A 25,832-nucleotide genomic window follows, 5' to 3' on the forward strand; every position below is an offset into this window, starting at 1 on the left:
ACCTGGCTAACATGAGACCCTGTCTCTACATTTGAAAAAAAAAAAAAAAAAAAAGGAAAGTAGATTAGTGGTTGCCTAAGGCTGGAGATGAGAAAAGGAAAAGTGAATGCTAACAAGCATGAGATTTTTTAAGGGTGATGAACATTTTTTTTTTTTTTTTGAGATAGGGTCTCACTCTGTTGCCCAAGCTGGAGTGTAGTGGCACAATCTCAGCTCACTGCAACCTCTGCCTTCCGGGTTCAAGCGATTCTCCTGCCTCAGCCTCCTAAGTAGCTGGGACTATAGGTGCGTACCACCATGCCCTGCTAAATTTTGTATGTTTTTGCTAGAGACGAGGCTTCACTGTGTTGGCCAGGCTGGTCTCAAACTCCTGGCCTCAAGTGATCCACTCACCTCGGCCTCCCAAAGTGCTGGGATTACAGGCATGAGCCACATATGGCCCAGGTGATGCAAATATTCTAAGATTAGATTGTTGGGATGGTTGTAAAGCTATGTAAATATACTCAAAACCATTGAATGGTATACTTAAAATGAGTAAATTTTATGATATGCCACTTACATCTCAGTAAAGCTTTTTAAAAAAATGAATCCTCAGACTAGCAACACTATAAATATATCCATTGAAAATAATTACAAGATCAGACAACCTTCATGTAATAGGTTTCTACTCATGATTCATTAAACAAATAATAATAATAAGAATGATGTTTTTTTGTTTGTTTGTTTTGAGACAGAGTCTTGTTCTGTTGCCCAGGCTGGAGTGCAGTGGCACAATCTCGGCTCATTACAAATTTCACTTCCCAGGTTCAAGCGATTCTTGTGCCTCAGCCTCCCAAGTAGCTGGGATTACAGGTGTGTGCCACCATATCCAGCTAACTTGTTTTTTTTTTTTTTTTCTTTTTTTTGTATTTTTAGTAGAGACGAGATTTTTGCCATGTTAACCAAGGTTAGTCTCGAACTCCTGGCCTCAAGTGATCTGCTCACCTCGGCCTCCCAAAGTGCTGGGATTACAGGCATGAGCCATCGCATCCAGCCATAAACAAGTAATTATTGAGCTCTACTACATATCATAGCATCTATAACTCAGCCAAAGTTCTGGCTGGGCATAACCTAATTTTAAAAGGGCAGTACTGTGCCAAAGGGCAAAACATACAGGGTTGACCATGGCACCAAGTCATTGTTCAATTACCTTCAAATGCATTCAACAATGACCCAAAGCATCCAGACTATATGTGTAAGGAAACACTATTTAGCTTGGAACTTCAGGGGTAAATATCTTAGTACAATGAAATAAATACCTTCTCTGTGAGTCATCCACTATTTCATCTGATAATTATTATTATTTTTTGAGACGGAGTCTTGCTCTGTCACCAGGCTGGAGTGCAGTGGCGCAGTCTCGGCTCACTACAACCTCCACCTCCCGAGTTCAAGCGATTCTTCTGCCTCAGTCTCCTGAGTAGCTGGGACTACAGGCAGGCGCCACCATGCCCAGCTAATTTTTGTATTTTTAGTAGAGACGGGTTTCGCCATGTTGGCCAGGATAGTCTCGATCTCTTAACCTTGTGATGTGTCTGCCTCAGCCTCCCAAAGTGCTGGGATTACAGGCATGAGCCACCACACCCGGCCTTCATCTGATAATTATTAAGGGCTTAGAATAGGCAGAGCCTCTAACTAGAACCTCCCTCTCAGAAATAAAAGTGCAGAATGAATCCCTGCCCTGCAGAAGCTTGCACATCTAATCATAATTTACTTATTTATTTCTTCTTTTCTTTTCCTTTTTTTTTTTGAGACAGGATCTTGCTCTGTCATCCAGGCTGGAGTGCAGTGGTGCAATCATAGCTCACTGCGGCCTCAAACTTCTGGTTTCAAGTGATCCTCCTGCCTCAGCTTCCCAAGTAGCTGGGATTACAGGTACACACCAGTGTATCTGGCTAATTTTTATTTTCATTTTATATTTTTTGAGACAGTCTTGCTCTGTCACCCAGGCTGGAGTGCAGTGGTGCGATCTCGGCTCACTGCAACCTCTGCCTCCTGAGTTCAAGCGATTCTTCTGCCTCAGCCTCCCGAGTAGCTGGGACTATGGGCGCATGCTACCACGCCCAGCTGATTTTTTTATTTTTAGTACAGATGGGGTTTCACCATGTTGGCCAGGCTGGTCTCGAACTCCTGACCTCATGATCTGCCCACCTTGGCCTCCCAAAGTGTTGGGATTACAGGTGTGAGCCACTGCACCCGGCCTAATTTTTATTTTATTTTGTAGAGATGGGGTCTTGCTTTGTTGCCCAGGCTAATCTTGAACTCCTAGCCTTAAGAGATCCTTTTGCCTCAGCCTCCCAAAGTGCTGGGATTACAGGTGTGAGCCACCACACTTGGCCTTTATTTATTTTTTCAACTGAGCCATGCATAGAAGGCAGAAACTCTTTCTGGATTGTACTACTGGTAGAAAATACATAATTATTGAGTAGAAGAGAAAGTAATAAGATATTTGGGTTTCATAATTGTGCAGGAATATCTTTTTTAAACAGCTAGATAATAGATTAAGGGGGAACAGGCAGTTCCCTAACTGAGAACATCGTTTACAGGAGTTGGTATATGAAAAGAGGAATGCAAAGATGTGCGTAGGAGAGACTAAGGTTAGGGTACAAAGAACTGCATTTCCTCTGGTTAAGCACAAGGAAGTTCGCTTATTTCCAGAAGATGTGGACTTTGATATAGCACACGTTAGAAGACGGCTAGGGCTACGCACGGTGGTTCACACCTGTAATCCCAGCACATTGGGAGGCTGAGATGGGAGGATCGCTTGAGCCCAGGAGTTTGAGACCAGCCTGGGCAACATAGTGAGACGTCATCTCTACAAAAAAGTTTTTTTTTTTTAATTAGCTGGGTGTGGTGGTGCATGTCTGTAGTCCCAGCTACGTGAGAGGCTGAGGTGGGATGATCTCTTGAGCCTAGGAGGTCGAGGCTGCAGTGAGCAGTGATTGCACTACTGCACTCTAGCCTAGGCTACAGAGTGAGACCCTGTCTCAAAAATACAAATAAATAAATTAAATAAAAGAAGAGGGCTGTCCCAGTTCTTCAAAATAACCAAAGGTGGAATGGTGAGAGGACAGTATTTTCATTTACTTTCTAAGCATTAATACCTCAATAATTGGGAAAAAAATTAAAGGCAAGAAGATGAAAAATAAGAAAAAAGGACATTTAGGAGATCAGTCCAGGAGGGTTTATGATCCAAGTGCTAAGCACACAAATTAAACAAACAAACAAAAAAGTCACATAGAAAGAAGGAGAATGACATGGAACCTTTAAAAGAAAGAAAGCAATGTCTATAAATTATGAAGAAAAATAATTTTAAACTCAAAATTATATCCCAGCTAGGTTACCAATCAAAATTAGGGTGGAATAAAGATATTTTCAAATATAAAAGAACTATGGGGGATGGTCTCACATTTGGAAAAACAAATCAAATATACAAGCAGTCAAAAAAAAGCTACTTCCTACATAATCTTTCTTAGAAAAGCCACTGAAAGATAAGTGCCAGCAAAATGAGGGCATAAGCAAGATAAAAAAAGTACACACAAAAAACCCATGAGATCAGAAACAAAGGGCAAACAAAGGAAAACAGTCAAGGAAATCCTGAAATAACAGCTGTTTAGACCACAGGCCTAAAGCAACCGGTCCAGATTAGAGCAGGAAGGTGGAAAGCTCCAGAGGGAGGTCTCCAGAAACAAACAAATGGAACTGGTACATCGTTTGAATAAATAACATCGACAGCTGTGTAAAATATGTGATGAACAGTAACAGAAAACAAAGCAAAAGAAAAAAATGAGGGCCGCTGAATCCAAGAACAAGAGTTATATGAGAAAGGAAACCTAATCAGTGTCATGCCTGGGTCAGCAGAGAGAAATTGTGACACAGCCATAGTAATGTAAACACTAGTGACTTAACCAAGAGTTCTGATCAAACTATATTACAATACTGGGAGGATGGGGAAGAAGACAGATGATGTGGCAGTGATGGTGGGAGTGGAGGGTATGGAGAAAGGGTGAACATAAGATAACTAAATCTTCATCTACCTTAAAATGAAGTTAATGGGCAGTGTTTAAAATTGATAAGAAATAGCCATAAGAGCATATTTGAAAATATGAAGGAAAAAAAATAGCTCAAGTGGTTGCCTCTGGGCAGGGGATTAGAAGGGATGGGACAGAAAACTACAGTTTTTGTTATAAGCTTTTCCTGCCATTTGATTTGAAACTGGGTCCCTCCCTCTATATGTCAAAATTACAACTGGAGATGAGATTTGGGTGGGGACACAGAGCCAAACCATATCACTCACCAAGGTTCAACTTTTGCACACGTGTAGTTTCCTCGTAGGGCTGTTGTGAGGTTTACAATGGTAAAGCATCCAACAGAGGGCCTGGCACTCAGTAGGTACTCCAAGAACCTAATTGTTATTACTGGTGATTGTTTTAAATAATATGGACTTGTAAAGAAAATGAAATAAACTCATTTTCATCTCCTTGCACAGACATTTTAGAACTGAAAATAGACCAACTTTTCTCCAAGTGTCCCCTATTCTCAGAAGTGGCAAAACCTTTCACCCAGTATAGGTAAAACAATCTAACAATAAGAATAGCCCTTATTTATTTTCTTTCTCTTATCCCACATCTAATTCCAGAAAATCCTATTAGTTTTACTTTCAAAATATGTCTCAAATTTTACCACTTCTTACTTCTCCCATTAAGCTCACACAAATTCTCCATGGACTGTAGACCTTCTGGCTCAGAGAATCTTTTGTGTCAAGGACTTCTTTGGAATACAGAAAGTTTATAGACTGCTTCTTAAACGTTTTTCAATGTATAAAGTAAAATACATCAGAAAGATTACAAGGTGAAACACCATCTCTACTAAAAATACAAAATTAGCCGGGTGTGGTGGTGCATGCCTATTACAGGCTCAGAGTATCTTTTGTGTCAAGGACTTCTTTGGAATACAGAAAGTTTATAGACTGCTTCTTAAACGTTTTTCAATGTATAAAGTAAAATACATCAGAAAGATTACAAGGTGAAACCCCATCTCTACTAAAAATACAAAATCAGCCGGGCGTGGTGGCAGGTGCCTCTAATCCCAGCTACTCGGGAGGCTGAGGCAGGAGAATCACTTGAACCAGGGAGGCAGAAGTTGCGGTGAGCCGAGATCACGCCACTGCACTCCAGCCTGGGCAGCAGACCAAGACTCTGTCTCAAAATAAATAAATAAATAATAAAATAAAATAAACAAACTTAAAATATGGTGCAGGCTGTTAACGATAGAATAGGTTATTACAGGAAACGAAAGATTGATGCTGTGGTTTGAACGTATTCCCCAAAGTTCACGTATTGGAAACTTAATCCCCCCAAAAAAGTGTTGAGAGGTGGGACCTTTAAAAGGTGATTAGGTCATGAGGGTTCTGCCCTCATGAATACTGCTGGTTTCAAGGGAGTGGGTAAGTTATTACAGGAGTGGACTCTTGATAAAAGGATATGTTTAGCCACTCTCTCTATTTTTTAAATAATAGAGACAAGGTCTCACTATGTTGCCCAGGCTGGTCTTAAATTCCCAAGCTCAAGCGATCCTCCTGTCTCGACCTCTTAAAGTGTTAGGATTACAGGCATAAGCCACCATGCCCAACTTGGCCACTTTCTTTCTTTCTTAAATGTCTACTCATTTATTAACTATGTTTCTATATGATGTTATTAATATACTGCATATATGACAAGCCATATATCGAAACCAGATAGTACAAACAATTAAATAAAGTAACAGATAATAATTTTAGCATTTTCTTGTCTCACCACCAACAGATATTAAGCCCATCCTTACTAATTCATGCTCCTCACTTTAAAAAGGATGATCATACACTGGAAAAAACTGGATCAATGTATTTCTTTGACGAGGTTTTCTTGAGAGAAACAGGGCCCTCATTTCCTACTCCCCAGGATCCCCCCTCTCTCTGCTTCTCTCTTCTCCAGACTTCCTCCAGTGAAACTAATCTTTTGCTATACAAAATGCTTTTTGGTAGGCTGAAGAAAACAGTTGTTTAGCTCAGGCAGTTGAGATGAATGTCCAAAGATAGGGTAAAATTAATTAAACTTTATTTGTCCACGCTTATTCATGGGACCATGGTTTCTTCCTGTCCAGGCCACTTTCCTTTTGCTCTCTCACCCATGCTCTTGTGCTCTTCCACCCTTTCACCTTGGGGTGATGCAGCAAGAAGGCCCTTGACAGATGCAGGCCACTCAACCTTGACCTTCCCAGCTTCCTGAACTAGAAGAACTGAATCTCTTTTCTTTTTAACACAAATTACCCAGTTTCAGGTATTCTGTTATAGCAAAACAAAACAGACTAAGACAAGCATCTTCTTGAAATATGTGAGAAAAGATCTGTATCTGCTTATGAAAGGGAGGATGTGATTCTGTTCAACTCTGAGGGACTTTCTTCTAGGATGACTCTGTGATTTTATGACCTAATGACTGTTCCCACTACTATTACCAAACTGCTTATGAACATGATAACAATTACTAAATAGCAACGTGCTGTTTAACACCACTGTGGTAGATACATTACCAACATCATTTAACCTTTGTGGCAATCCTGCCAATTAAGTATTATCATCCTCATTTAAAAAGTGCCAAAATGATGGTCAGCAAGATAAAGTAATATAGTCTCAAGGTTACTATGGTATAATACAGAATATAATTGGTCTTTGCCCACCTTTCCTGGCATAGATCTTCAAAAATCCTTGCAATTTCCTGAGTGCCAGGAATATCTTTGTTGAGCTAATGTGGTGACGCATAGTGGCCCCACAGGTAGCTTCGGGCAGGGGACTGATCACCAGAAAGATCAAGCATATGATTAGAGTTGTAACTCTGAGCCATCTTCTGCACTTCTGTAGTCTTGAGCCCTTTTCTGAATCCCTCAAAGAATGCTTAACCTTGAAAACAATTTTCAGTAATTATTAAGGGCAGATATAGGGGCATGGCTCCAGCATAAAACCTTAAAAATCTATCTTTAACTTCTAGTAGAGTGAAGAGTCTGGTTTTTGTTTCCTATAAGCTAGAGAGAAACCACAAGACACAAATTCTGAAAATACTTTTGTGGTCAAAAGTGTATGCTGATCGGTTGCAGTGGCTCACGTCTGTAATCCTAGCACTTTGGGAGGTCGAGGTGGCCAGATCACCTGAGGTCAGGAGTTCAAGACCAGCCTGGCCAACATGGCGAAACCCCATCTCTACTAAAAATACAAAAAATAGCCGGGCATGGTGGCAGCACCTGTAATCCCAGCTACTCAGGAGGCTGAGGCAGGAGAATCACTTGAACTCAGGAGGCAGAGGTTGCAGTGAGCCAAGGTCATGCCACTGCATGCCAGCCTGGGTGACAGAGCGAGATTCCATCTCAAAAAAAAAAAAAAAAAAAAAAAAAAAAAAAAAAAAAAAAAGTGTATGCTGCAACTGTTCTCAGCCAGAAAGAGCTTTCTAAGCACCAACACAGAAAAGCAATCTCATGGGATCCAAGCAGTAATACTATACTTTTTACTATAGCTTATGCAAAAGCTTTCTAAGCCTTTATTTTAACTATGAAGTTTCCTTTCACAGAACCAAAAATAGACTGCCCAAATTTAATCTTCCTTTCCTAGGACGCATGTGAATTATATTGTTTATAAATGCTACAAGTTTTTACTTTTATTTTTAATTATCTGAATCTCTTCTATGGAAATGCTATTAAGTTTTTAGATTCCTCGGTGTCACAATATTTTTATTTCTTACCTGGCCTGTTAGTGGCTGCCATAATAAAAACCTGCTGGCGTGCTTCCAGACCATCCATCTCTGTAAGTAGCTGATTCACCACTCGGACACTTGCCCCTGTCTAAAAAGACATAAATCTGGTTCCATCAGCTCTCAAAACAAAGGAAAAAAACCCATTTTCTTCTGCATAAAAATAATACATTTCCCCACGCAAAAGAGATAACAATGATCATTTTCTGAGGAGTCACTATATGCAGACACTATGCAAAATGTGTTCTCATCAGTGGACCTCCCCAGCAATCCTATTATTATCCACAGTCTAAATGAGGAAAGTGAGGCTTAGAGGGGTTATTTGTCCAAGTTCTCATCACTAGATAAAGGAAGAAATGAGACTCAATCTCAGGCTGAATGGATCCCAAGGTCTGATGTTTTTGAGTTACTCAAAGATCTAACCATCACAATACACTTCCCTTGGGGCAAATCTACAGGTAGCTTTTGCTTCTTTGGTAGAGATGGGGTCTTGCTATGCTGTCCAGGCTGGTCTCGACCTCCTGGCCTCAAGCAATCTTCTTGCCTCAGCCTCCTAAAGTGCTGGGATTATAGGTGTGAGTCGCTGCACCCCACCAGGACCAAGCTTTTTTATTTGCTTTTGTTTTTTGAGATGAAGTTTTGCTCTTGTTGCCCAGACTGGAGTGCAATGGTGTGATCTCGGCTCACTGCAACCTCCGTCTCTCAGGTTCAAGCAATTCTCCTGCCTCTGCCTCCCAAGTAGCTGGGATTACAGGCATGTGCCATGATGCTTGGCTAATTTTATAATTTCAGTAGAGATGCAGTTTCACCATGTTGGTCAGGCTGGTCTTGAAACTCCTGACTTCAGGTGATCGGCTCACCTCGGCCTCCCAAAGTGCTGGGATTACAGGAGTGAGCCACCGCACCCGGCCCTAGACTAAGCTTTTGAACCCCAAATTTCCCAGTATATCAGGTATTCTAGATCTCATTTTATTTTTAAAGCCAGTCAAATTTAACAGTGGGAGGGTGTATACCAACTTTGGTGAGACTAACTTTTTTTGTTTTTTTTTTTTTTGAGGCAGGGTTTTACTCTGTAGCCCAGGCTAGAGCGTAGTGGTGTGATCTCAGCTCACTGCAGCCTTCCCCTCCTGGGCTCATGCAGTCCTCCCACCTCAGCCTCCCAAGTAGCTGGAATTACTGGTGTGTATCACCACGCCTGGCTAATTTTCACATTTTTTCTAGAGATCCTCTTGCTATATTGCCCAGGCTAGTCTCAAACCCCTGAGCTCAACCGAACCTTCCGCCCTGGCCTCCCAAAGTGCTGGGATTACAGGCTTGTGCCACTGCATCTGGACGACACTAATGTTAATAAGTTCTGATAACCCACCACCATTAGACCAGCCAGGTGTTCCAGATCTTTTTAGTGCAACACATACAGGAGTATCTGGGACACTGAGGTATTTTCTCTTTTCCTTGAAGCAAATAATACAAAGTACAGCTACCTCAGCAATATCTAAGTGAAAGGAAACATTCAGGGAGTTGGTATAAATTCAGGGAGAGGGATAAATCACTTAGATACAGAAACAACAAAAAAGTTTTAAATGAAGGAAATGAGAAAAGTGGTGCTGTGTTTTTGGTCATTAATTGCTTTTCTTCACCAGTGGTAACGGGCTTACCTCATTTTCTTTCTTTCTTTTTTTTTTTTTTTTTTTGAGACAGGGGTCTTGTTCTGTTGCCCAGGCTGGAAGTGCAGTGGTGAGATCTCAGTTCACTGCAACCTCTGCCTTCCAGGCTCAAGCAATCCTCCTACCTCAGTCTCCCAAGTGGCTGGGACTACAGGTATGCACCACTACACCTGGCTAATTTTTCTTTTTCTTTCTTTTTTTTTTTTTTTTTTTTGTAGAGCCAGGATTTCACCATGTTGCCCATTCTGGTCTTGAACTCCTGGACTCAAGCAATCTGCCCGCCTCGGCTGCCCAAACTGCTGGGATTACAGGTATAAACTACCACGCCCAGCTTACCCCACTGATTTCTCTAGAAAAAAAATATTTGGTGCTCCTTATTATCACTCCTTGGTAACATAACACTAAGAGAATCATAATCCATACTCAAAAATATAAGGAAGCAATGGGTAAAAAACATTTTTTCTACATAAGCAAGACAAACTCAGAGTCAATACAACAATGACTGACAGATTTTGCTGTATTAAAGCCATAATATTCTGGCCGGGCATGGTGGCTCACACCTGTAATCCCAGCACTTTGGGAGGCCGAGACATATGAATCACCTGAGGTCAGGAGTGCAAGACCAGCCTGGGCAACATGGCAAAACCCCATCTCTACTAAAAATACAAAAAATTAGCTGGGCATGGTGGCGGGAACCTGTAATCCCAGCTGCATGGGTGGCTGAGGCAGAAGAATTGCTTGAACCTGGGAGGTGGAGGCTGCAGTGAGCCGAGATCGCATCATTGCACTCCAGCCTGGGCGACAGAGCGAGACTCCGTCTCAAAAAAAAAAAAGAAAACAAATAAACAAACCCTATAATATTCTATATCATAAAATTACATATAAGTCATAAGACTGGGAAAAATAGTATCAACACATAATTAAAGACTACTTTCCATCACAGAGTACCAATTAATATAAAAAAAGAAAAAGCAATAGCAAAAAAGGGTTGAAAGATATGATCAAATAATTTCAAATCACTGGAGATAGTCAACCTCATGGTAATCAGGGACATGTATACTAAAATGTAATATGATTTGCCAATAAAACTGCCAAAAAATAAAAAGATGGGTATAATCCATTGTTGATAGGAAACAGTTATTTTCACACACTGTTGGTGGGCACACGTAACTGATAGTTTTTGTGAAGGATGATACAGCATTATCTTTCAAAATCTAATATATATCAATCTTCAACCCTGATTTTCACTTCCAAAAATCTATCTCACATAGTCCCATCAGGGGTGCACAAAAATACGTGAAACAAGTTCAGTAGAGTTCTATTTACAACTGGAAACAATCTAAATGTCCAAAACAGGATAATTATTATGTAAATTCTGCTGTATCCAGACTGAGGATTATACAATATATATTTTTAAGTTATTACGTACATGAGGAAGTCATCAAGACAGAATGACCACATTTACACAAAAAATAGAAGCCTAGGTCCAGGCATGATGTAATCCCAGCACTTTGGGAGGCTGAGGCAGAAGGATCACTTGAGGCCAGAAGTTCAATACAAGCCTGGGCAACATAGCAAGATCCTGCCTCTAAAAACAAAAACTTAGCTGGGTGTGGTGGTGCACACCTGTACTACTAGCTACTCAGGCAGCTGAGGTGGGATAATTGCTTGAGCCCAGGAGCTCAAGGCGGCAGGCAGTGAGCTACAATCACACCACTGCACTCCAGCCTGGGCGACAGGGTAAGACCCTGTCTCAAACAACAGCAACAACAAAACAGAAGTGTAAAATATAAATTTTTTTATGTTTCTGGAAAAAATTCTAGAATGATGCAAAGTAAATGATAAACTATTAGCAGTCTCGTAATAACCTCCAAAAAGAGTAATACGGAGGAGAATGGAAAGAAATTTACTCTGTTTATACTTGTGTTTTATTTGAATTTTCACAAATGTGTATTCATGTATAACTAGTGCAATTAAAAAAGAACACACTTGCCAGGCGCGGTGGCTCACGCCTGTAATCTCAGCACTTTGGGAGGCCAAGGCGGGCGGATCACGAGGTCAGGAGTTCGAGACCAGTCTGGCCAACATAGTGAAACCCCGTTTCTACTAAAAATACACAAAAAATTAGCCGGGTGTGGTGGTGTGCGCCTGTAATCCCAGCTACTCGGGAGGCTGAGGCAGGAGAATCGCGTGAACCCAGGAGGCGGAGGTTGCAGTGAGCCGAGATCGCGCCACTGCAGTCCAGCCTGGGCGACAGAACGAGACTCCGTCTCAAAAAAAAAAAAAAAAAAAGAATACATTCAAATTTAAAATGTTTTTAGAGTCCAAGCATGGTGGCTCACGTCTGTAATCCTAGCACTTTGGAAGGCTGACGCAGGTGGATCACCTGAGGTTAGAAGTTCGAGACCAGCCTGGCCAACATGGTGAAACCCTGTCTCTACCAAAAAAAAAAAAAATACAAAAAATCAGCTGGGCATGGTGGCACACACCTGTAGTCCCAGCTACTCAGGAGGCTGAGGCACAAGAATCGCTTGAACCCAGGAGGCAGAAGTTGCAGAGAGCTCAGATCGCGCCACTGCACTCCAGCCTGAGAGTGAGACTCTGTTTAAAAAAAAAAAAAAATCAAATAAAAAGAAACAAACAAAAAATAAAAATAAAATGTTTTTAGAAACTGCTTTAGGTGAAAATGTTAGAAAAGCAAACTATAGCTGGGCATAGTGGCTCACACCTGTAATACCAGCACTTTGGGAGGCCAAGGTGGGTGGATCACCTGAGGTCAGGAGTTCAAGACTAGCCTGGCAAACATGGTAAAACCCCGTCTCTACTAAAAATACAAAATTAGCCAGGTGTGGTGGCACACATCTGTAGTCCCAGCTACTTGGGAGGCTGAGTCAGGAAAATTGCTTGAACCTGGGAGGCGGAGGCTGCAGTGAGCTGAGATTACACCGCTGCATTCCAGCTTGGGTGACAGAGCAAGACTCTGTCTCAAAACAAACAAACAAACAAAACAAAAAACAAAACAAAACAAAAACACAAGAAAAGAAAGCCATATATATCAGAGTATAGAAATGTATGGCAGTAGGCTAGGCGTGGTGGCTCATGCCTCTAATCCCAATACTTTGGGAGGCCGAGGATGGTGGATCACTTGAGACCAAGAGTTCGAGACCAGCCCGGCCATCATGGTGAAACCCCATCTCTACTGAAAATACAAATATTAGCCGAGCATGGTAGCAGGCGCCTGTAATCTCAGCTACTCGGGAGGCTGAGTCAGGAAAATAAATCGCTTGAACCCGGGAGGCAGAGGTTGCAGTGAGCTGAGATTGCGCCATTGTACTCCAGCCTGGGTAACAGAGCAAGACTCTCTCTCAAAAAGAAAGAAAGAAATGTATGGCAGTAGACATCCAAGAAACAGATAAAGCTGCTCTGCCTATGGAGCAGCCATTCTTTATTCCTTAAAAAAAAAAGAGAGAGACAAACCAGAAGTTAGACATGTACTTCATACGGCTACAGACTTCTTTAAGGGCAACAGTTGACAATGAACCTCTCCAAATTTAGATTTACCAGCTGACAGTAGAGAGCTTCAAACCAGTTGAAGGGGCTATGGACAAATGAGGGTTTATTCATGGCAAAAGAGACGGGAATAGAAAGGAAAGGAATAAAATCCAGAGCATGCTGTGTCCTAACCAGCTGGAGATAACAAAGTGCTGTGTTTTGCTCCATAGCCCACAGTAGACTTTGGAATATGACTGGGGAACCTGGGAAGGATCTCTGCCTCAGTCACTGACATCACTATCAAAGATAAGCCTGTAACAAGAATTTTCTACGATGGTATCAATGACTACTGGATGAAGAAACAAAACCGCTAAAATGTGAGTCACATTTATTTATTTATATTAGTCATCTTTTTTTGTGTGACTTTTGAATGTTTTTGGAGATTTTTAGCAAAATGAGGCATGTAATAATGTTTTATGACCTAAGAACACACACACACACACCCCGCTATTGAAAATAAATCACAAAAGATTTCCTAGGTTTCAGAAATGATGGTAAAACTCTGTCTCTACTAAAAACTACAAAAATTAGCCAGGTGCGGTGGCGGGCGCCTGTAATCCCAGCTACTCAGGAGCCTGAGGCAGGAGAATCGCTTGAACCTGGGTGGCAGAGGTTGCAGTGAGCCGAGATTGCACCATTGCACTCCAGCCTGGGCAACAGAGTGAGACTCTGTTTCAATAACAACAACAACAACAAAAAGAAATGTAACCATTCCTTTAGTCATCTTACAAGAAATGTACTTGTCGGCCGGGCGCGGTGGCTCACGCTTGTAATCCCAGCACTTTGGGAGGCCGAGGCGGGCGGATCACGAGGTCAGGAGATCGAGACCACGGTGAAACCCCGTCTCTACTAAAAAATACAAAAAATTAGCCGGGCGCGGTGGCGGGCGCCTGTAGTCCCAGCTACTCGGAGGCTGAGGCAGGAGAATGGCGTGAACCCGGGAGGCGGAGCTTGCAGTGAGCCGAGATTGCGCCACTGCACTCCAGCCCGGGCGACAGAGCGAGACTCTGTCTCCAAAAAAAAAAAAAAAAAAAAAAGAAATGTACTTGTGGCCGGGCATGGTGGCTCACCCTTGTAATCCCAGCACTTTGGGAGGCCGAGGTGGATGCATACCTGAGGTCAGGAGTTCAAGATCAGCCTGACCAACATGGGGAAACCCTGTCTCTACTAAAAACACAAAAATTAGCCAGGCATGGTGGCGGGTGCCTGTAATCCCAGCTACTCAGGAGGCTGAGGGAGGAGAATCGCTTGAACCCAGGAGGCGGAAGTTGCAGTAAGCCGAGATCGCATCATTGCACTCCAGCCTGGGAGACAAGAGCAAAACTCCATCTCAAAAAAAAAAAAAAAATAAATAAATAAAAATAGCAGTTGCTATCTGCTTCAAAAAGGTTATATATTTATTGTTTATGTTATGCTTCACTAAGCTTCAAATTGTTATATAATAGCACTCCTAATAACAAGTGTTTCTGGTACTCTGTACTGAAATCCCTAAGGACTGTGACTCAGTGTGGCTGACACAAGTGGTATTCAATGCAGATCAATTTTATATCTTCTCCAGATATAAAATGGGTGTTGGGTCTTTTTTTATCTTCTTCATTTTAATGTCCTCACTTTAAGAGAAAAGGTTTTGGGTCTTAAAGTTAATAACCTGACCCTATTTTGAGTGTATGATATCTTAAACTGTATTTTTTCCTGTCTCAAGAACCCATTTAGCTCAAGAATGTTGTAGGATTACAAGATTATAAGGCAAGCTATTTAAAACAATATCATTTCCATACTTACCTACTCATTTGTGTGAATTAGGATGACCTAAAGATTGTGCAACCAAAATAATATACAGGAAAAAAAGTGGATGCAGAGGCAGATACAGAATACAACTGCTATCTCTAAGATTTGATTTCAAATTACTAGGTGTCTTCATTAAGAGTCTCAATGCTCCCAAGGGATGACTTCATAAAAAATACCTGGCTTGGAACACAGAAAAGGTTTACTGTGCTCAAAGAATCTGAAAACCACTAGTCCATGAAACTTACCTCTCGGTCTGATCTTCGAGGACATAAAGCATCCACTTCATCAAAGAATATCACACAGGGTGCTGAGTTCTTGGCTCGTTGAAAAACTTGTCGCACAGCACGTTCACTCTCACCAACATACTAAACATACACAGAAAGGAAATAAAATACCAACAGTTCAACTTTGTGGTTTGGGTCAAATGATACTAAAACAGTTTTATGTGACATAAAACTAGTTTTATGTGTCAAAGTCCAGAAAGTATCAGAATGAACTATATACAATTGCTGATATTTAACCATTTTTGACCTGTAATAGCCAACTGCATATAGTTCAACTTAATAAAATTAGCTACTATTTCAGCCTACTATAAATTTCCTTATTTATAAAATGAAGACTTAAGTGAAATGTAAGGTCTTCTCTAGCTCAAAAAAATCACCAAAATTCAATTGCACTTTAGAACTAATCTTGTAAGCCTCGTGCATATAAAATATCCAGCAGTAATTTTCATTGATTCAACAGTATTTTACATGCACACAAGTCAAATTACTGTTTTATTGTTATTTCTACACAAATCGTCTTACTAAATAAAGGAATAACTATTTTGTCATACAGCATCAGAGGAAGCAAAGTGAGCCAACTAGGCATTTAACAGGTTTCATAATGGCTTACTCTATGTTGAAATCTAAATCAAAATATAAAACATTAAGATAAGTCAACAAATATAGCAATTCACAAGCAACTATAACATTAGGACTAAGTAATATGAAAAGCTACATGTAAGGATTATTTCACTTTTAGCTTAGGCATAAGAAAATTTTCTTGTAAAATGTCAAACCAGATGATTAAGAAAGAGCAGTTTTTTCTTAATGAAACTGCTAAATAAGATGGAATCCAAAAACATCTTTACAATGCCAATTATTATTATTATTTTTGTTTTAAGACAGGGTCTCTCTGTCAACCAGACAAGAGTGCAGTGGAGCGATCTCGGCTCACTGCAACCTCCGCCCCCCAGGCTCAAGCGATTCTCCTGCCTCAGCCTCCCGAGTAGCTGGGATTACAGGCACACCGCCACTACCACCTGGCTAATTTTTGTATTTTTAGTAGAGATGGGGTTTCACCATGTTGGCCAGGCTGGTCTCGAACTCCTGACCTCAAATGATCCACCTGCCTCGGCCTCCCAAAATGCTGGGATTACAGGCATGAGCCACTGCCCCCGGCCTACAGTGCCAACTATTTCATATCACGTATGCTATTTAATGACTATATGGCCATACTAAATAATCAAGGCAAAGAATACACCACAGACGACAGAGATTAAAGTGTTATTTTTTCCTTTGACTAGAACTTTCTTTCCCTCACATCCTTTTGGTACTTTTCTTTGAACTTTTGCTCATTCTGCTTCCCTTACTTGAACTGCTTTCTAACCTACCTCCAAACATTTCTTCTTGCATTCTAAAAGATCCTCATTAATCATTCTTCCCATAATAGCTAATTTGATTAAGTTGAACTATATGCAGTTGGCTATTACAGGTCCAAAATGGTTAAATATCAGCAATTGTATATGGCTCATCCTCATCCTGATACTTTCTGGACTTTGACACATAAAACTAGTTTTACAACACATAAAACTGTTTTACTATCATTTGACCCAAACCAAACCCAAAGTATTTCTTTGCTCTTAAAGTACTTTGTATTATTATAACATTTGAGCTGTTCTACCTTCACTATATTATATTACAAAGCCCTTGGAAAGCAGGGGTCCTATTCAGATATTCAGATTTTATCATTATTATAATATTTGAGCTCTTCTGCCCTCACTATATTATATTACAAAGTCCTTGGAAAGCAGGAGTCCTATTCAGATTTTTCTGTCATAACATCCTGCACAGTGTACAAATATAGCACACAGTGTGCAAATATAATAAACAGTGTACAAATATAGTAGACTTTCCTGGAAAATCTAATTCAGCAAAAACTATACTTGCAATGCTGAAGCAAAATATTCAGTACTGTTGTAAAAGAAGGCATATCAGGGGGCTGGGAGACATAAAGTTTCAGATAGCAATAGAACAATCAATACTGTTGGCAAAGTGACTTTGGAAATGGTAAACCAAGGTAGCTAGGTAAAAGGAAATTTAATTTAGGGAAAGGTAAACCTAGAGTTTCAACAAGGAAATATTAAAACCTATTTAATCTTAACAAGGCAACAGTGATTAAAAGTAAGTACATAAATGAAAAGCCCATCTTATCCTTTATTTGAAACATGCAACATTTCAAGTAAAGATCCTACATTTATTATCTCAAAATCTTTATTGGCCATCAAATTTTCAACCATTTTAGTCTGGCTTTTGCAAACATCATTATTAAACATATTTTCCCTAAAGCCACCAATGACCTTCTAATTACCAAATCCCAAGTCCCATTCTCAATATCTTTTATACTGTTTGGTCACTCTGACAAGGTTGAAAAACTCATCTTCCCTTGGTTTTCAGGCTTAGAAGGTCCGGGGTGTCCTCCATCTTATGACCAAGCACTTTCAGTCTCCTTTACCAGATCTTGCTTCTTTATCCCTTAATTGTTCGAATCTTTCAGGGTTCTGTCAGAGGCCCTTAATGTAACTGTTCTTTTACTTAACAAACTTGTCCTACCAGACTGAACCCATTCCCATGGTTTTAGGTACCACTTAGATGATAGTGACTTTCAAGTCTCTTCAGAGCTTCAGATTCACATTTCCTACTGCCTGCTGGACATCTCCAGATGGATGTTTAATCTAAAATGTCCTAGAGTGAACTCATTATCCAATCCCAAGATGCCCATCTTCCTCATTAGATCATCTAATCTTTTTTTTTTTGAGACGGAGTCTCACTCTGTCGCCCAGGCTGGAATGCAGTGGTGTGATCTCTGCTCACCGTAACCTCCACCTCCTGAGTTCAAACAATTCTCCTGCCTCAGCTTCCTGAGTAGCTGGGATTACAGACACCCACCACCATGCCTGGCTAATTTTTTTGTATTTTTACAATGGGGTTTCACATTGGCCACACTGGTCTTGAATTCCTGACCTCAAGTGATCCGCCCACCTTGGCCTCCCAAAGTGCAAGGTTTATAGGCGTGAGCCACCGCACCCAGCCCAGATCATCTCATCTTTCAGAGATATTCTGCACTCTTCCATAGACCTCTTCCCCCTACCCACCCATAAAAAACAAATCAGACCACAATGAGGCAAAATGTCATATTCACCAGACTGGCAAAAATGAAAATATCAGACACCCACACTGCTGTTGAGAATGTGGGACAGTCTGATACAATCACTTTATAAAAATAGTCAGCAATATCCAATTTTTTTTTTTTTTTTTGAGACAGGATGTTGCTCTGTTGCCTAGGCTGGAGAGCAGTGGCGCGATCATAGTTCACTGTAGCCTTGACCTCTCAGGCTCAAGCAATCCTCCCACCTCAGCCTCCCAAGGAGATGGGACTACAGGTGTGCATCTGGCTAATTTTATAGGTTTTTTTTGTAGAGACAGGGTCTCACTATGTTGCCCATGCTGGTCTCAAACTGGCCTCAAGCAAACCTCCTGCCTTGACCTCTCAAAGTGCTGGGATTACAGGCGTGAGCCACTGTGCCCAGCCAATACCTAATATTTTTGAAAGTGCACATACTCTAAGACTCAGCAATTCTCCTTCTGGGTATATACCCTAAGGGGAAAAATCTCACAAATATATGCAAAGATATACATATATAATATTCAACCTAAAAATTCATCAGAAAAAAACTGATTTTTAAAGTATGGTTATATTCATTCAATGAAATGCCACACAAAAAGTTAATAAACTAAAAATACATCAACAGAGATAAGTATTATAAATAAATATTGAACAAAAATAACAACCAAGAATAGGTGTAGTCACTCACGCCTGTAATCTGAGCATTTCGGGAGGCTGAGATAGGAGGATCACCTGAGGCCAGGAGTTTGAGATCAGCCTGGACAACACAGCAAAACCTCTGCTTCCAGAGACCCTGTCTCTCAAAAAACAAAACAAAACAAAAACCAAAAAACTCAACCAAACCAAGTTGCAAAATAATACACACTATTTAAAGGGGTTTTTTGTTTGTTTTGCTTTATACCATGGAGAGTTTATAAGGAGAGTTCCAAACTTATAACTAAAGAGATATAACAGTTATAAACTTCAAATGTACCCATCACTGACCTTCAATTATTATCAACCCAATTAATGACCAGTCTTGCTTCATCTGTATACTCCTGGCCACCTTCCTTGTTTTATTGAAGAAAATCCTAGATGTCCTATTTTATTTATAAATATTTTGGTATCTCTAAAATATGATTTTAACATGTCATTATCACACTTAAAAATTAGTATTTCCTTAATAACAAATAGTAAGCACTAACATTTCCAATTATCTCATAAACCTCATACTTAAAAAAAATTACATTAAAAATTTTTTTGGTAGAGACAGGGTCTTGGTATGTTGGTCTGTCTTAAATGCCTGGCCTCAAGTGATCCTCTTGCCTCAGCCTCCCAAAGTGCTAGGGATTACACGTGTCGGCCACTGTGCCTGGCCTTATACTTCTGAAACATATAAAATAATACTATATATTGTTTAGGGATAAATACATACATAGTAAATGTAGAAAGAAGTGCATGCAACTAATAAGCACCAAATTCAGCCTTGTGGTAAGTTCCATGGGAAAGAGAACAGGGAACATCACGAGGGAGGGTTTGCAAGAAGCTTTAAGTGTACTGCTGTTTTTTTTTTTTTTTGCTGGGTGATAGATACATAGGGGTATATTATATTACTCTTTGGAATTCCTTATATGTGGAAATATTTTATAATAAAATTTTTATTAATTACAATCTTTAAAAATATGTTACACTCTTGTTAAAGCCTCTATTAGCTCTCTGATATTCTGAAGTTAACATCCAAACTTCAGCTTGGTATAAAGGCCCTTCAATGTCTGGCTATAACCTTCTTTTCCAATCCCAGTTCCCACCAATGCCCTCTACTTCAAGGTTCACATCTAATACCACCTCTGCTGGAAAATCAAAACGAAGTACAAGAAAAGTTAAGAGGTACGTAAAAAGCCCATAGGAAATACTTAAGTATAACTCCCTTATTTTAGGGAGAAAGTAATACACAATAGGAAAGATTTAAAAATTGGGGTAGAGATAAATTTTAAAAACCTTTTAAAACAAATGTTACCCTCATTTCTTCTTTGTTGGAATATATCATAGAATGGCATTTTTACTTTTCATAGAGAGCGACAAAAAAATAAGAAATTCAAAGTGTCTTAAATTTGGATAATAAATTGCTTAAATGCAGAAGGAAGACAGAGCACTTGAGTGACTTCTATCTCCAGAAGTATTTTTATTACTACAGAACTCATCTGAGCCACATGACAACAGGACAAAAAGTAGATCAGGAGTCAGACAACTCAGATTGAAATCTTTGCTCTACTGCTTCTAGCTGTGGGAAAATTCAGGCTCAGAGGTTAACAGACTTAATTGAGAAAGCATTTATACACCCAAAGTAGCAGAGCAGAGCAAAGCTCAGCCTCCTCACTCCTACACCACTGATTTTAAATACCAAAATACCACAATTGCTGAAAGATCTGAGAACATTTTACCCCATAATTTGCATGACCATTACTTTTTCTAATCTAAAATAACGGTTCATGCTCAATAACTTACCATGTTTAGTAATTCGGGGCCCTTGACAGATATAAAATTTAGTCCGGACTCATTTGCAACAGCCTAGCAAGAGGAAACAAAAAGACACAAATAAGACCAATACACAGTAAAAATAACAATAATGATGATGATGTGTGACAATGAAAGGACTTTGTTTGTGTGTGTGTGTGTGTGTGTGTGTGTGTTTAGATGGAGTCTCGCTCTGTCACCCAGGATGAAGTGCAGAGGCGCGATCTCGGCTCACTGCAAACTCCGCCTCCCGGGTTGACACCATTCTCCTGCCTCAGCCTCCCCAGTAGCTGGGACTACAGGCGTCTGCCACCACGCCCAGCTAATTTTTTATATTTTTAGTGGAGATGGGGTTTCACCGTGTTAGCCAGGATGGTCTCAATCTCCCGACCTCGTGATCAGCCCGCCTCGGCCTGCCAAAGTGCTAGGATTACAGGCATGAGCTACTGTGCCCAGCCCTTTTTGTGGTCTTAAGTCTGTGTCTCCCTTTCTATATTAATAGTTACCTCTTTCTTATAAAAAGGAAAAAAGGGCTGGGTGCAGTGACTCACGCCTGTAATCCTAGCACTTTGGGAGGCCAAAGCGGGTGGATCACCTGAGGTCAGGAGTTCGAGACTGGCCTGACCAATATGTTGAAACCCCATCTCTACTAAAAATACAAAAATTAGCCAGGCATGGTGGCATGCGCCTATCGTCTCAGCTACTCGAGAGGCTGAGACAGGAGAATTGCTCGTACCCAGGAGGCAGAGGTTGCAGTGAGCCAAGATTGCGCCATAGCACTCCAGCCTGGGTGACAGAGCAAGACTCTGTCTCAAAAAAAAAAAAAAAAAGAAAAAGAAAAAAAGAAAAATGGGAAAAGGGGAATGGATAAAGGGAAAATCAAAGGAAATAAACGTTAACGTGTTAACGTACAACTTTTTTTTTTTTAATTTCACTTTAATTTTTTTTTTTTTTTTTTTTTGGGACAGAATCTTACTGTCGCCCAGGCTGGAGTGCAGTGATGAGATCACAGCTCACTGCAGTCTTGACTTCCCAGGTTCAGGCAATCCTCTCACCTCAGCCTTCCCAGGAGCTGGGATTACAGGAGTATGCCACCACACCCAGCTAATTTTTGTATTTTTTTGGTAGAGGCAGGGTTTTGCCACATTGTCCAGCCTGAAACCCACGATTTTCTAAGAATTACTAAGGCTATAAATCAAATGGAAATGACACAAAATATTTATGTGAACATTTGTTTACATAAACATGCTTATGTAAATACAAATACATTTATAGCCCTAGTTTGGAATTCCAGTGAAATGCTAGTCTCTGTACTCAAGAAATACCTCATGAGATGAAAGCATTCATTCATTTACAAATGAAAATTTAACATCAGTTATCAGTCTTTACCAAGAGTCAGTGTTGAGAAACTCATAGTTGTATATGTAGAAGAGTCTAAGAATTACAATCTGAATGCAGAGGTGAAACCTGAATAAAATCAATCAGAACTTCAAAATGATCATGGAAGAGAGTTCTTTCCTATTCTTAGAACCTGGTATCTGAGCTCCCCATCTATGTTCCACTTATTCCTCAGCATCACCACTTGGATTGCACAAGCATTTCAAATCTATCACTTCCAAAACTGGACTCCCAATTCTTATTCTTCCAAACCTCTCCAACTCCAGTAACTGCATGCCCTGACTTTATGCTAGTTACATACTTAGTATGTGCAGGTGCCAAGAAAAATTGTATTATTTTGTTATCCTGAGTAAACAAAACAATCAAGATCAGCCAAATACCTAATTTCATATGCATCTCTAGGTTTCTAGGTTCTGACCTATAATTTGTTCCATGAGTTTATCCTAGGCCACACTTTGCCTCTGCCATTCAAGGACATTTTCTATTTCTGGATTCTTGGGCACGTAGTCTTGCACCCCTTGGAGAACCTGATGCAAGTTGTTGTGAACACTCTTCCCCGGAAACAATACATATACACAATACATTGCCTGGGCTCACAGATTCAGTGAAGCTGTGAAGTCCATTCATGGAGTCCTAGGTAAGAGTCCCTGCTCCCTTTGGTCAGATATAAGAAATCTGACTAAGGCTGGGCGCGGTGGCTTATGCCTGTAATCCCAGCACTTTGGGAGGCCGATACCGGTGGATCACGAGGTCAGGAGACCATCCTGGCTAATGCGGTGAAACCCCGTCTCTACTAAAAATACAAAAAATTAGCCGGGCGCGGTGGCAGGCACCTGTAGTCCCAGCTACTCAGGAGGCTGAGGCAGGAGAATGGCGTGAACCCAGGTGGCGGAGCCTGCGGTGAGCCAAGGTTGTACCACTGCACTCCAGCCTGGATGACAGAGCAAGACTCCATCTCAAAAAAAAAAAAGAAAGAAATCTGACTAAACAGAGTGGTCCTCAATTGTTGGCAGTTCAGTAGGGAGGAGAAGAAGAGGAGAAATGTGGATCTATGATATTTTAGTACTATATATGCTTTTCAAGTTATCCAAGCTACCCCCTCTCTGCTGTGAACAGGACTACTCAAAGGCAGATGTAACTAATTAAATAATAAACACTATAGGACCCACATGAAAGGGAACTGCATTGACCTGGAGAATTCACACACCAGCATGCAGAATCTTCTTTCTGGCTATATTTTTCCAAAACTATTTTGAAAAAAATGTAGATCAATGACTGTGTTGTTCTCTTCTACCTCCATACCCAGCTCTCTGAAAGCAATGCCTTTTAAGAGTACTGAAAGCATTAAGCAATGAAAATTAGTAGTATAAATAAAAGTAAGTTTTACACGCAGCACTATGGATATTTGATATTTACTGAGGAGCTATAATTTGGTTGCTGTGGTACTTATTAAAAATGTTATTATTTCAATTTCTTACAATTCAAAATATTTTTAAAAGTTGATAAGGGTTCGTTATGGATGTAATATTATACAGACACTAAAAATGATGGATAACATACTTTACACATAGGGAAGACAGTTCTAATAAGCATAATTCCAATGGGAAAGAAAAGCACAAAAAGACAGAAGTTTGCTCACATAAAAATAAAACCAAAAAAGCTCAAGGTGTCAAACATGGTTACAGTCAAGATAAACTAATCAACATTTATAAATAACAAATCTTAATATATGAAGTGATATAAATAAGAAAGAAAATCACATGTATGCCATTAGAAAAATAGGAAAGGATATGAATAGACAATTCACAAAGAAATATAGCCAATAAACATATTTAAATTTAAAAAAACTAGTTTTTTGTTTTTTTTTTGAGACAGAGTCTTACTCTGTTGCCTAAGCTGGCATGCAGTGGCGTGATCTTGGCTCACTGCAGCCTCTGCCTCTTTGGGTCACGTGATTCTTGTGCCTCAGCCTCCCGAGTAGCTGGGATTACAGGCATGCACCACTGCACCTGGCTAATTTTTGTAATTTACTTTAGTAGTGACAGGGTTCTACCATGTTGCCCAGGCTGGTCTTGAAATCCTGGCCTCAAGTGATCCACCCGCCTCGGCCTCCCAAAGTGCTGGGGTTACAGGCATGAGATACCACGCCTGGCCAAAAAAACACTAGTAATTTTTAAAATGCGACTTAAACCGTAAGATAGCATTTTTACCTATTAAATTGTCCATTATTAAGAGCAACGTTCATGGCCATCACTAGTTTAAGGTGTGGGAAAATTGATTCTCATACCCTATTGATACAAAGGTAAAAACTGGTGAAAACCTTTAGGAAGGCACTTTAATAATATGGCTCAAAAGCCTTAAAAACATACATTCCTTTGACTGGAAAATTATTTGGAAATGCATTCTAATATAATTATTAGTCAAGGTACAAAAATATAAGTGGAAGACCATTTAAAGTAGTGTTGTTTCAATATGGGATCATTTCCATAAACTATATAACATCTATCTTTATGGTAGAATATTATGCAGGCATTAAAAATATTGATGTGTATCAATATATACTGACATGTGAAGATGTTCAGGAAATATAGCTAAGTGAGAAAAACATGTTTAAAAAAGCTTATATTTGTGGCTGGGCGTGGTGGCTCACGCCTGTAATCCCAGCACTTTGGGAGGCCGAGGCGGGCAGATCACGAGGTCAGGAGTTCGAGACCAGCCTAACCAAGATGGTGAACCCCCATCTCTACTAAAAATACAAAAATTAGCCGGGTGTGGTGGCGTGTGCCTGTAACCCCAGCTACTCGGGAGGCTGAGGCAAGAGAATTGATTGAACCCAGGAGGCAGAGGTTGCAGTGAGCCAAGATCATGCCACTGTACTCCAGCCTGGGCGACAGAATGAGACTCCATCTAAAAAAAAAAAAAAAAAAAAAAAAAAAAGCTTATATTTGTAAAAATGCATGTAAAAATGTAAAAGTTAGATATTACTTTGATATGTATGCATAGAAAAATATCTGAAGGATTGACAATGAAATGAAATAATAGTAGTAGGTGGAAGTGAGAGAATTACACACAATGCTTTTCCTTTTTGCTTATTTTTATTTTCTATTATGAAAAAGAATTTTAGAAAATAATTACAAGAAATATAGAGGAAAATATTTAAGTTATAAACAATAAAAATACCAAAGCAGGAAACCAAGTCAAGTAAAAACTAAAACTATGGAATAATACTCACTAAAAAGCTAAAATACAATACATAGAAAATATAATAATTACATGTTAAAATTGATAGGATTATGGTTGATATAAACATTTTTCAATCATGTGCCTTTGTAATTTAAAAAAGTAGGAAACTTTCATGAAGAAAGTTGTCAGTTTTGCTAAAATAAACTTCTGATAAAAATTATGCATAAGACTTACCTCACTGTAATATTTAAAGTTAAATTCATATTATCCTATCTGATAGTAAGAAATAAATTACATGCAATTGAACTTATATGATACCTTCGCCAGCAGAGTCTTCCCACAGCCAGGAGGACCAGCAAGGAGGACCCCAGCCGGAGTCACCAATCCAAGAGCTTTGAACTGGTCTGGGTTGCGTACTGGTGCCTGGAAAGAACGATACCAACGGCGATCCATTACATGTCCATTTTATACTGCAGGTTCAAATTATTTCCAGATA

General features: G+C 40.0%; 1 protein-coding gene across 5 annotated transcripts in view; it reads right to left on the bottom strand.

Annotated features, from left to right (window-relative positions):
* The window catches only part of NVL (nuclear VCP like), a 108,066-nt gene that overhangs the window by 38,536 nt on the left and 43,698 nt on the right, over nt 1-25,832 (bottom strand). For 3 of the 5 annotated variants that reach the window (XM_055233805.2, XM_055233806.2, XM_055233804.2), the window contains 4 exons: nt 25,655-25,759; nt 20,747-20,809; nt 15,061-15,180; nt 7,803-7,902 (listed from right to left, as the gene is read on the bottom strand). In XM_055233805.2, the coding sequence (XP_055089780.1) occupies nt 7,803-7,902; nt 15,061-15,180; nt 20,747-20,809; nt 25,655-25,759 (388 nt within the window). Of the gene's footprint in view, nt 1-7,802; nt 7,903-15,060; nt 15,181-18,950; nt 19,056-20,746; nt 20,810-25,654; nt 25,760-25,832 lie in introns of all 5 variants that reach the window. The other 2 variants (XM_063613364.1, XM_063613363.1) reach the window with 1 other exon arrangement.

The sequence above is a fragment of the Symphalangus syndactylus genome, chromosome 19, assembly GCF_028878055.3.
Source record: "Symphalangus syndactylus isolate Jambi chromosome 19, NHGRI_mSymSyn1-v2.1_pri, whole genome shotgun sequence".
Lineage (NCBI taxonomy): Eukaryota > Metazoa > Chordata > Mammalia > Primates > Hylobatidae > Symphalangus > Symphalangus syndactylus.